The 12,877-nt window shown below is 36.4% G+C and overlaps 1 protein-coding gene across 16 annotated transcripts in view; it reads left to right on the top strand.

The window, feature by feature from the left end:
* Window positions 1-12,877, top strand: part of DLG2 (discs large MAGUK scaffold protein 2) — a 2,060,218-nt gene that overhangs the window by 657,419 nt on the left and 1,389,922 nt on the right. For 2 of the 16 annotated variants that reach the window (XM_045483790.1, XM_045483791.1), the window contains exon 1: window positions 4,756-5,089. The exons of the other annotated variants lie outside the window; for them this stretch is intronic. In XM_045483790.1, the coding sequence (XP_045339746.1) occupies window positions 5,048-5,089 (42 nt within the window). In that variant the 5' untranslated portion in view covers window positions 4,756-5,047. Of the gene's footprint in view, window positions 1-4,755; window positions 5,090-12,877 lie in introns of those variants that run through there. 16 annotated transcript variants of the gene reach the window in all.

Below are 12,877 nucleotides of genomic sequence, written 5' to 3' on the forward strand. Positions count from 1 at the left end.
AAAATGGTAATGCCTGGGTTCCATCTCCGGAGATTCTGACTTAATTGGTCTGGAATATAATCTAGTTGATCCTTAACATTTAAACATATCTTATCTGTCCTAATTAAATAAAACAAAAAGCAAGTAAACCTACCAAAGTTTCTCTGCCTATAAGAAAGAACTAGATAGTATGACTTCCTTATTTTGTACTTAAGGAAAATTTTGTCCAGATATATGAATTATTTGTCCATATTAAAAGATGCTGTTGCTGTTCTTATTACCAAATTGTAATTGCAAATTGCTTTAATATTAAAAAAAATTACAAAAACTAAGTTATAGTCTAAAAAGTATTATATGCTTGTCTTAGTCCATTTGGGCTGCTCTAATAAAATACTATAGATTGAGTGGCCTACAAACAATAGAAATTTATTTCTCACAGTTCTGGAGGCTGAACGTTCAAGATCAGGGTACCAGCAGATTTGGTGTCTGGTGAGAGTCCACTTCCTGGTTCATAGATGTCTGCCTTTTCATCGTGTCCTCACATGGTGGAAGGGGAAAGGGTATTGTCTGGGACTTCTTTTATAAGGATACTAATCCCATTCACGAAGACCTAACTATCTCCCAAAGCCCTCACCTCCAAATACCATTATACTGGGGATTAATTTTCAACATAGAGATTTGGGGAGAGCATAAACATTCAGTCTATAGCAATGTTCATTGTAAAAGAGAGAGAGAAGAAATACAAATATATGTAGATGTCACGTTCTAAATTAAGTGCTTAAGGTAAAAATTGGCAAGAATCAAGTTTACTTGATAGCCACTTTTTCATTTAATAAACAAATAAAGTAGCTGTCTTGTGTTAAAGGCCATGCTTTAAGAAATATATATTACACATTAGACTTGCATGCATTCTAGGAGGATGTCCACACTACAGGAAGTACTCAGGAGGTAACATACTCAGGAATGGGTACATGTCCATCCCTGTGTCATGAACAACAGGCAAATCCCCTCACAGATCCTCTACTGTGTCTTTATTTCTCTCATTTACTGAGAGAGGATAGTTGGATAAATAGTTCATTGTAGATGAGGCCCCTGTAGTATATAGATGATGTAAAAGGAAAAATGAAAGGAATAATGTCTGATTTCCCTTTCTAAGCCTCATCCCAATCCCCAATGATCAACACTGTCAAAATTTTACACACACACCCACAGACACACACACACACCCCTCTACCACAATTATATATAAATATGCATACAAATATAGGCTCATACTATACAACCTCTTCTTTTATGTTTAAGCAACCTTCTTCTGTGTTTAAGATTATAACTTGAACATCTTTTGATATAACAATTTGTACATGTACCTCATATTTTTCTAATAATTGCATAGTATTCTGTGGTATCGATAAACTATAATCTTACAGATAAGTCTTGTGCTAATAGATATTTATAATACATATATATACATATGCGTGTGTGTGTATCTCTATATATCTACATCTATCTGGGATAAATTCCCAGGAGTTGAAGTTGAATCAATACATCAAAGAGAATGCTCCTTTTAAAATATTTTATAGATTTGATGCCCTTAACAAAGTTTTCATCATTAGTACTTGATATATCAATTTAAAAAATATTTTCTAATTTTTATGCTTTTCCCTAAATACAAAGGAGGTGGAGTATTTTAAATGTTTTGTGGTCTTTTTGTGAACTACCACTTTATGTTCTTTACTTCTTTTTTCATTCAGTTTCATACTTTTTCTTAGTGAGTTATGAAAATTCCTTGTATTTTAAGGAAATATTCCATTGAATATGTTGCATTATTTTCCCATTTTGCCATTTGTCATTGTATATAATTTAACCAAGAAGAAGTTTTATATTTTCATATAGTTAGTTGTTTATTTTTTTTATATGGCTTCAGGTTTCTCCACTCCAATATTATATACCAAAACCAAATCTGTTTTCTTCTAATATGTTTATGATTTCAATTTTTATACTTAAATTTTTGATCCATCTAGACTATTTTGGTGATGGGATTTATCTTTAATCTTCTCAATGACATTAGGAGTGAAGTATTAACCCCATTTTAGGCATCTCTGTTTTATAAACGGTAAAAAAGAGGATCTGAGGTGGAAATAGTTTTCCAGGACTTCTAGCTCATGAATATTGGAACCATGCTGTATCAAAAATATATTATAATTTATTATAGATAAATATATCATCAGATTTATATTATCATTTAGCCAGCTATCATTTCCTTCTACCATAGCAAATGTTATTCTTTTAGTGGGTACATTGTCCTGTTGAACTTTTGCCTAAAAATAGGGAATATTTTTTTAGTGGGACATTGTCATCGTGCTTCGTGCTGTTCCTGCATCTATAAAATGAGAATAATAAGTCAGCGGTCCTAGTATAGTTAGGAAAATTCGGCACTAAATTTGGATCATGTTTGGATCAGGTTTGGGTCAGGTCCTTATTGGGATGCTATGGGGTAAATAGGTGCACAGAGGGGTTTTAAGCAGATCTTCAACGTAAAAAGAGCCTTTCTTTAGAATGTACATATATTGGGGCACCTGGGTGGCTCAGTCCCTTAAGCGTTAGGCTCGGGTCATGATCTTGAGGTTTGTGGACTCAAGCCCTGCATCAGGCTCTCTGCTGTCAGCTCAGAGCTGGTTTCAAACCCTCTGTCTCCCTCTCTCTCTGCTCCTGCCCTGCTTGCACTCCCTGTCTCAAAAATAAATAAACATTAAAAAAAAAGAAGAATGTACATACATTAACACCATATCTGAAGTTTTGTCAGAAGTTGTCCCTGATTGCCTCACAGGGAAACCTACATGTGCTTTTTCACCTGTAACTTTGTTTTTGTTTCATTCTTCCCTGTGAAAGGCTCTCAGATTTGTAACACTTTCCAGCTCTTTCAGTCTCTCCTGGGCCATCCAAACACCCTAGAGTCCATTAAAATAATAATAAAAAAGCTATTATAAAGTTGCTTTTCCTCCCCACAATCCCTAACTGGAAAAAACAAACAAACAAACAAAAAACTTAACAGTACTTATTGACAGGTTGAAAAATTGGTTTTTAAAAATCTTCTAACCCCCCAATAGAGAAAGCATTTTAAAATTCTAAGTTTTTCATGGTATTGAGTTGCTATGTTTGGGCTTGTTTATTGGGAAGTAGCTGCAGGAAATGTGACCTGCTATGACCTCAGGGGAGAAAAGTGTTATGAACTGAAATGTTTGGTTTTGCACTTGAAGCCATTAACAAAAGTTGTGGAATGATGAGAGTTGGGCCTCCATGTTGATGTTTTAATGTCCTGGAAGTCACTGGTTGTGTTGCAAGTGCTTACAATTTGTAATTACCTGGGCTCATATGACAGACGGAACTGGGAATCAAATTAAGTAGCTGCCTTCTCTTACGATGCTAGAGAATCTCCAGCTTAAGACAAGATTGCCTTTTTTCCTTCCTAAAAAAGGCACAAACAATGACAGCCCAAAATAGCTATTTAGTCAGAACTGACGACACTTTCTGAATGCTTGTCATTAAGAGAGAAATAGAAAATCCTGATTTTCTTCTCCCTTTAATTTCTCTCCCTTAAATACCTTGCTTCCTCCTGAAGCCGCCTCACCTCATTGCCCAGCAGAAATGCCCAGTGGCTCTGACGGTGCCTCAGCACCACTGCAGGCTCCAGAGGGGAGGTGGCTTATGCAAAACATATTAAAGAAAAATCCTAAAAGTCACTGCAGCTTTTTCTAGTGAGTTATGCTGATCTTCCCTGTTGCTGTAAGCTGATGGGGAACGTCGTGGCAAAGACATAACCACTCTTTTTCCTCCCACTATTTTTGCTGCAGTGAGAACTGTTCATTTCTGCTTGCATTTCACCAGATAGCTTTAGAATTCTAGCTGAGAATTAGGGCTTTCTAAGGCTGGAAATAAGAGTTTAGAACCTTAAATTGGACTTTGTCCTTTTGGCTCAGTAAAAATTGAGTTAATTTGCAGCCTCCGGTGCCTGACTGGAATGACAACAGACAGTAGGATCTGACGATGTTTTTGAATTAAGTTCTTTTTTTTTTTCCCCCCGTATGGATTCATGGGGGCAGAAGCTTTTATTTTTCTCTCTTGCTCTTTCCCTTCCAGAGCCAGCTGAACATATTACATTCAGCAGCAGTAATTACTGAATGTATGGTTATGTTATCCCCTGGAATTTTCTATCTTCATTTCTAATCCCATCCTCTATATTGATTGTAATTTACCAATAAAGCTTAGTTTTGGAAAAAATAGATGCAGCGTTTTGGTAGCAAGCCTACTAACTTTAGATATCCCTGGAACATGTAACAGATATTATAGGACAGGGAAGAAAGAGAAGGTGGTATTTCTCAGGCATGTAACCACAGATCACCCCAGAGGAAGCCAGCTTACATTTTAGGAGACTTGAGGAGACAGTGATCCTTTGGTCTTGTTCCTATTCCACATAAAAAGCAGAATGAAATGTGTTTGCAGTGATTTGAAGTATTTGCCAAACAGGGTGCTGCATCAGAATAGCCTGGAATCTAGTGCAGAGCCCATATTAAACCTCCTAAGGAAAAGGGGTTTCCTCTTCATTTAGAGTCTGCCCGGTGCAGTCCCGCTGTAAAGTATCTAATAGGATAATACCAGGGCTCTCCAGAAATATAAGTAACTCATTGGTTAAATTTCATTCTTCACCTTTCCCCCCCTCCTTCCTGAGTGAGCTCATTCCCCCCTCCCGTTTTTTTTTTTTTTTTTAAACCCAGTGATTTAAAATGCTAGAAGGAAAAGCAACTGAAGTCTTAACTTTCAGATGCTGAATTCTCAGCTAATTGAAATTACTGGGCACAATGCTATATATAGCCAATGAAGAGATTTTGAGCTCTCACTCAGTGCCTTCAAGACATGTCGTTTTGTAGTCAGAGAAAACAGAGATCAATGCATTTTCAAACTGACAGAGGGAACGGATGCTCCTTAGTAGCACATGCCCAGGATCGTGTGTGTGGGGCTTGCGCTGTGCTGAGAAGCTGAATACCGGTCCATATGCTCCTTATTTACTGCAATGTTCTTTGCATGTTACTGTGCACTCCGGACTAACGTGAAGGTAAGAGGAGGCGAGCCGGCAACTGGGCACAATATACATGTTAAACCAGCTGCAGAAAATGTCTACCTTGTGTGGCTTCAGGACTTTTCCGATTGCTGGCTGAGCAGGCAGATTATTACAGGTGGTTGCAAGGGCTTTGTTTTATTGTTGCCGAGCAGCCTTGCTGGGGGAGCATGTTGGAACGCTGCTGTGAAGTGACCTTCAGGTTTAACTGTTTGTTATTCAGGTTCAGGCTCACACTTGGGGGGTGGAGTTGGGGGAGGAAAAGATGAAAATTGTTTAGGTAGGCCAGAACCAAGAAATCAGAGAAGGTAAAAAGCTATACAGCATGCTTTAGATTAGAATTTAAAGTCTTTCTTTTAAAAAGTGCTATGAGCTGCCTGTGCTCGTGCAGCTTAATTAACAGCTGGGGATTAAATTTAGTGGTTATAATGGCATTAGGATATGATCTGTGGGATATCTGACCATCCTGTTCATATAAACAAATTATTATCATTGGAAGTTGCTGATATTGATCATACAAATCCTCTGCTTGGGGTGGGCTGGTTGCTTCCACTGTGTGGGCGCCACTGCCCCCCTGTTGTCACCCTGCTGACATTCACTTGCTGTAGCTAATGAGCCTCCAAAGTTGAGCCTAAGTTTGGGAGATTTACCCCTTGTCCGGAAGGACTGCGTTATTATTGGAGAGGTTTTCTGACACTATTCATTCAGCACTGAGCTAGACAGGCCAGCTGTGGAATTTCCAGTTGCATAATTTAAGTGAATTACATCTCTGTTAGCTTTTTGAACTTGGATTTCTTATTGAAGGAAGTCCAAAAGTGATTGCCTTTCAGAAAAAAAAAATAATAAGGCAGTTAAGGTTTAATACCTAAAATAAGAATCTTAAAAAAATATATCAATGTTAAGTGTTTCACCTTTTTATTTTACTGGGGGAGTATTTTAATGTGTCTGGGCACTAAAGTTTTCTTTTCTGTGTTTACAAGTTTTATTAAAGTGCTCCCTGCTGCTCGCTCTTTTGTAAGCCTTTTTGTTTTCTATTTGAGCTTCAAACAGGTAGTATTTATGTTTTGATGACCAATTCTTTTACAACTACAGCCTGGCAGCATTCTGTGGATCATTTCAGAGTTCAACAGAATTTACTTTTTACTACTTTTAGGGTTAACTTCAGCAATCATTTTTTTCCCCATGCATATGATGGATATAGCAAACAAAATGCAAAGAGATATTTAAAAACCTAGCGTGTACCCAAATGTCAACTTGGATTTCTCTGTCACCGTCTCCTATTCCTAATTATGGGGTATGGCATGCATTGTTCTGTAAGCTTAATGAATTTTCAATGTTTTCCCTCCTCATATTTTTTGAAACAGAAAAGTGTTTTTTTTCAGACAAATTCCATAAATAATTTTAGATTAAGAGATAACAGTTGTTTTGATAGTCCATTGTCATATTTCAGAAGTGCAAGAAAACCTGAGTCCAAAGTTTCTTTAATATGGGTTTTGGGATTTTGTTTTTTGTCTTGACTATTATCATTGGTCTTTATGGGTTGAACTGCAATTTTTTCTCACTTAAATTCATAAGCAAAGAAGTGAAAAGACATTTACCAACAGTATCTTAATTCATATGACTTTGAATACTACATTCTTAGTATCTTGGTTAGTCTGAACTTCAGTGAAAGCTCAGAACATGCATATTGCCACATACAACACATATAACCTTGCTTTGAGTTGTTTAACTCCAATTTTAAATATGCTTAAGTCCTTTCAATAATTAGTTCTCGAACTTTCTTGTATAATTTTCTTTTAGGGTTATCTTTCCCTTTTGAGATAGCAAAGTTTGCGGTAGAATTTACAGCTCACCTGTGGGCTGACGTTTCATCAAGTTGGCACAATAAAGTCTTATCTGATATTTTTATTTCTTAATTTTTGTTTTATTTCATATTACATTTTAAAGAATTTGATTTTTTTTCTATTGTGCCTAAAATTACTTATTTGCTTGGTTCCGGTAAAGTCTTTTTTGTAGTGTACAGCTTCTTAGGTTTCCATGTTTTAACATGATTGGTGTTACAGTGACCCAAAACTTTAAGGTGGTTAAGCTTCAAAAAATAGAAACATCTCTTATTTATTTTCTTTGCACAGAATTAGCCACAAATGTCACTAACTTTTGTTCTACAATGATTAGTTTGTTAAATGGGCATTTAAAATATATGTTATAAAGTAAAAAGAAATTTTTGAGAGTGAAATATATATATTTCATATATGTTTTTATATAACACAGGCATTAAACCTGTGCTGTATATATATACCATATATATATGCCATATATATATATATATATGTATATATATATATACACACATACATATGCCTCTCTTTCTGTATATAGTTCCCACACACTATGTATGTATGTATAGTATATGCACACACTCTACACACACAGAATTTACAGGTCTCAGAATGTGACTCATGGATCATCATTTATCCATTCATCTATCAAAAGATTTTAAAGGACAATTGTGATTTTTGCACTGTGCTGGAGTCTGGGAAACTAAGATCAATAGAAAAGAGTTCTTGCTTTCAAGAAGTTTCCAGTCCTGGAAAGGCCACAGACATATACACAAATAAGTGGTTTGAAATATTACAGGATTAGTAATGGAAGTCTTTACAAGGCATTGTAGGGACAAAACAAAACAGAGCACCGGCCAATTTTACATGGACTTGTCAAGAAAGGTTTCACTGTGAAATCACCTTTGAGTTGAATCTTGACAGCTGATGGAGTTTTGCTAAGCAGCCTGGAGTGAAGAAGGCATGCCAGGTAGGGGGAATGACAAAAAAAACATGGAAGTAAGAAGCAGAGCACTTTGGAGGACTGCAAATAGTTTGAAATGGATAGAGCATGGGGTCTTGCAAGGCTGAACAGTGAATTAATAGGTAAAACAAATAAATGGGAGCTAAAGCCAGTACTGTGAGAATTGATCATCACAATCTAACTCTTTAGAAATTGTGTTTCTGTGCCACCTATTTCTAGAAGGAGAGTTTTCTAAAGAAGGAAAAGAAATGAAAACTTTTAAACAAAGGGTATTATTTATATTCTGGGTTGTTTTTGTTGTTGTTAGCTCTAAGTTGTTTGAGTTTGATAAATATTCATATCATATTGGCTTGGATTTATCTTTTAGTTTTTTAAAGAATATGAATAGAACAATTTAATTTGAGACTGTTCACACCAAAAGGGGCAATGTGATCATTATATAGATGTATAAGTCATCATCTCAAATTGCTTATGTTGTACCAAAACTACCTCTTTGATAAGAAAACATATAAGAAGTTTGTTGTACCAGATGTCCATATCATCTTGTCTATAGAAGTGGCTCTATTTTTTATTTTTAAATTTTTTTTTTCAACGTTTATTTATTTTTGGGACAGAGAGAGACAGAGCATGAACGGGGGAGGGGCAGAGAGAGAGGGAGACACAGAATCGGAAACAGGCTCCAGGCTCTGAGCCATCAGCCCAGAGCCCGACACGGGGCTCGAACTCACGGACCGCGAGATCGTGACCTGGCTGAAGTCGGACGCTTAACCGACTGCGCCACCCAGGCGCCCCAAGAAGTGGCTCTATTTTTTAAAGTAATGATCCTGATAATAACTTACATACAGATGCTACTTTTTGTTTTTCTAAATAATTCTATGTTCTCCATCTCATTATTTCCCCCTTTCACCCTGCTGCTATGACCATACCCATATACACACACAAACCCACAATGTCTGAAATATGAATGATAAGTATTAGACCTATTTCAAGGACAAGAAAATTAAGATTGAGAAAGGAAATGACTAGTTCCTCTATTCTATACTGTTTCAGAAGCATACCTAATATAGGGCTTAGATCTCTTGACCTAGTTTACTACTTTACTTCTCATTCTAGTAAATCCTGCTGTCTACCTTATAGTTTCAAGAATTCTCTTATTTTTAAAATTCCTTGAGAGTAAATATAAGAACTTTTTAGAAAAAGAGTGTACCAAAATGATTTAAGTTTATTTATTCTTTGAGAGAGAGAGAGAGAGAGAGAGAGGCAGAGAGAGCCCTATGCAAGGCTTGATCTCACAATTCATGAGATCATGACCTGAGCCAAGTTCAAGAGTCAGATGCTTAACTGACTGAGCCACCCAGGTGCCCCTAAAGCAAAATGATTTTAAAGCATAGGTTTTTGGAATTCCAAAAGAACAATGTTTAGGTCTATTTTTCCCACTTATTACATGGACATTTTTTTTGCACAAAAATTTTTTGCTCTACATGAAATTTATTTTTTTTTTCATTTGTAAAGTAGGAATAATAATAGTAATTGGATATTATAAGAATTATGTGAGATTTGGCAGGTAAACAGTATAAAAATCTTAGAATATAGTAAGTACTAAATCAATTTAACTCATAACTAATAAAGTTGAGGCCACTGAATAGACTCACTTTCAGTGAAAATCATGTTAAAAAATTCTAGGAATTGAACCCATTTAAAAGAAATGGTTCCGATATAACATTCCCTTCTCCACCACTGTCACCATCACCACCACACATGCATATATACTGGCATGTAAACCCCATGGAAGCTAGGATTTCACTTTGTTTTGTTACAGTCTCTATATCATCAGCATCAAGAACCATGCCAAGTACATAGTAAGTGCTCAGTAAATATTTGATAAGTGATTGCATTAACTGAAATCCAAGATTTCTCTTTATTTTCCTCCAGGCTTACTTGTTTTAATGCTTTTTAAATTATTTTGAGAGAAAGAAAAATCAAAACCATAGACTTTATGGTCATGTACGCTTGGGATTACATACTGGATTTGGAAATCACAAACCACAGGCACTGTCACTCTCACAGATCTCTGCAGACAGGTTACAGAGCTAGGTTGGAGGGAATCAGTAATTCAAGCTAAAACAATTTATTGGATGCCTAACTACTTTACAATTCAGACATTCATCATGCTCATTTCCACCAGGTTTATTCAATGAAGTCACTCTTTTCTAAACACTGCACCCTTTTCTACCTCTAAGCCCTTGCTAGAACTGTTTCCTGCAATGGAAATCCCTTCTCTGTATTGACATGCTTGTTTAAATTCTGTTTTCCTTTAAGAAACAGAACAGTGTGTCTATCTTCCAAGAAGTCGATACAGCCACATAACTTCCTTACTTCTTCCCTCCTTTCATTTAATGAATGCAATTTTTACATCATTCATGGCAATAGATCTTATATTGCCTTATGTTATCACTTGCCATTAGTATCTTACATTGCTAGGTAATTTTTACTATGTTTGGGTACTGCCTTCACTGAAACTAGATTTTAAGCATTTTGAGGACAGGAGCTTTTGTTCATTTTTTTCTTGTAGTTTGTATGTTGGGAATTTAAGAAAATGATAGATTGATTGAGAGGGAAGCTTGTAGAAACCCTACCTCCTTATGTTACTGATGCCTACTCTTAGCTAGATTTCATGATACATCCCACATATTGAAGCTTTTAATAAACACATTATTTTGCTGTAGGCAGGGCTTGGAGCCATGAATCAGAATGTGTGGACAGTTTGTGTAACACCTTGGCTCATCCAAATCAGGAGTGGTCTCTCACAGGGTTTTAGTTTAATAATTATCTCTTTCAGGAGGACAATAATATATGAGTCCCTCACTGGGCCCTTATATTATAGCCTCCAAATGTTGTGCACCTACTCAGTATATTGAGTTTATAATACCTAAGCCTATTCAATGTATTGGAATTACAATTTCTAATGAAGCTCTTTAATTCAAAACTTTAAAAAAATAATACAAGGAATTAATTAACAAAGAACAAAACAGCACAGCAAACAATAGCAATAACAGCTATCATTTGTTAAGCTCTTACTATAAGCCCTGGACTACACCAGTAACTTTGCCCTTATTCATGCTTTCCAGTGACCTATGATATAAGAATTATCATCATCATTATTTTATAGATGAGGGAAACTGAAGTTTAGGGTACAAAAATTCCTTGCCTGATGTCACACAAATACTAAGTGCCTGTGAAGTTAGCTTTTAAATCAGATCTGTTCTACTGTAAACATTTTTAAAACCTTCCTAAATAGATTATATATATATATATATATATATATATATATATATATATGAACTATAAGTATTGTATTACACACACCTCAAATCTTTTTTTAAATAAGGTAAGGAATTAAATAATAAAATTGCATATGTTTTACATAGTATGACCTTACCATTCCTTCTCTTCGCTTCTTTCTAGTAAACGATGGTTAGAGTCAGAGCATCAGGTTTTGTTCCGATTTTACATTCATTCAGTCACCAAATATTTAATGAGCATCTATTATATGTCAGCAACTGACCTAGTTGCTAAAAATACAGGGTGGAATAAAACAGACAATAATCAGACAATATTCTCTATCCTTATAAAATTTAAATGCTAGTAAGGTAGATGGGCAGTGAAAGAGACAGTTAAGTAAAATGCATAGTGTATAATGGCAAATGCTGAAAAGAAAACAAAATAAATAGAAAGAGTATCAGAAATGTGAATGTGGAAAGGGGTTGAGGTTAAAGTTTTTGGCAAAGTGGTTAGTGAGAGCCTCACCAGGATGGTGACTTTTATTATTATTATTATTTTTAATATTTATTTATTTTTGAGAGAGAGACAGTGTGTGAGCAGGGAAGGAGCACAGAGAGAGAGACACACACACACAGAATGCAAAACAGGCTCCAGGCTCCGAGCTGTCAGCACAGAGCCTGACGTGGGACTTGAACTCACAAACTGTGAGATCATGACTGAGACGAAGTGGGACGCTCAACCCACTGAGCCACCCATGCACCCCTATTATTTTTTTTAATGTTTATTTTATTTTTTTGAGAGAGAGAGACAGAGAGAGACAGAGACAGAGACAGAGCATGATCAGGGGAAGGGCAGAGAAAGAGGGAGACACAGAATTCGAGGCAGGCTGCAGGCTCTGAACTGTCAGCACAGAGCCCAATGTGGGGCTCGAACTCATGAACCATGATATCATGACCTGAGCCAAATCAGACGCTAACACACTGAGCTGCCCAGGTACTCCTAGAAATGATGACGTTTGAGTAAAGACCTAAATGATGTGAAGGAATTTGCTGTGTGGGAAATGGTAGCAGAGAATAGAAAGGCCCTGAGGTGGAGCCTGCCCAGCATTTTAAGGAATGTCTAAGAAGCCATAGTGGCTGGCAAGAGAAACGAGCAAGAGTGTGTCAAAGTGAGCAGGTCATGTAGGGTTTGTAGGTGAGACTTCTTTTAGTGAAATGGGAAATCAGCAAGAGTTTTAGGAGAAGAGGCACTTGATTTGACCAATGTTTTCACAAGGTCACTCAGGCTTCTGTGTTGAAAAGAGACCAAGAGGGCAAGGGCCAGAGCAGAGAAACCAGTAAAAGGCCCTACAGTAATCCAGGTGAGAGATGTTAATAGCTTGGATCAGGTTGGTACCACTGAGACTGGGGACAGGTTGTCTAGTTCTGTTATATAATTTTACTTGTACATATTTATCTTCATTTTTTCCTGCCCTGTTATTGAGATCTTCTCAGCTCTGGGGTGCTGGTTCTCAGTTCTTCTGTATCTGACCAGCATTAATTAGAGAAAAATGCTTTGCTATATGGTTGCCATTGCCATTGCCATTTACTTCTTTTTGATTCTCTGAACATTTTGAAGGGTAGTTACCCAAGATTTAAGTCATACATATACATTCAAGACTTCTTTTTATTTTTGGCTTCAGGTCTTCCGATCCTCAGGGGA

The sequence above is a fragment of the Leopardus geoffroyi genome, chromosome D1 (assembly GCF_018350155.1).
Source record: "Leopardus geoffroyi isolate Oge1 chromosome D1, O.geoffroyi_Oge1_pat1.0, whole genome shotgun sequence".
Classification (NCBI taxonomy): domain Eukaryota; kingdom Metazoa; phylum Chordata; class Mammalia; order Carnivora; family Felidae; genus Leopardus; species Leopardus geoffroyi.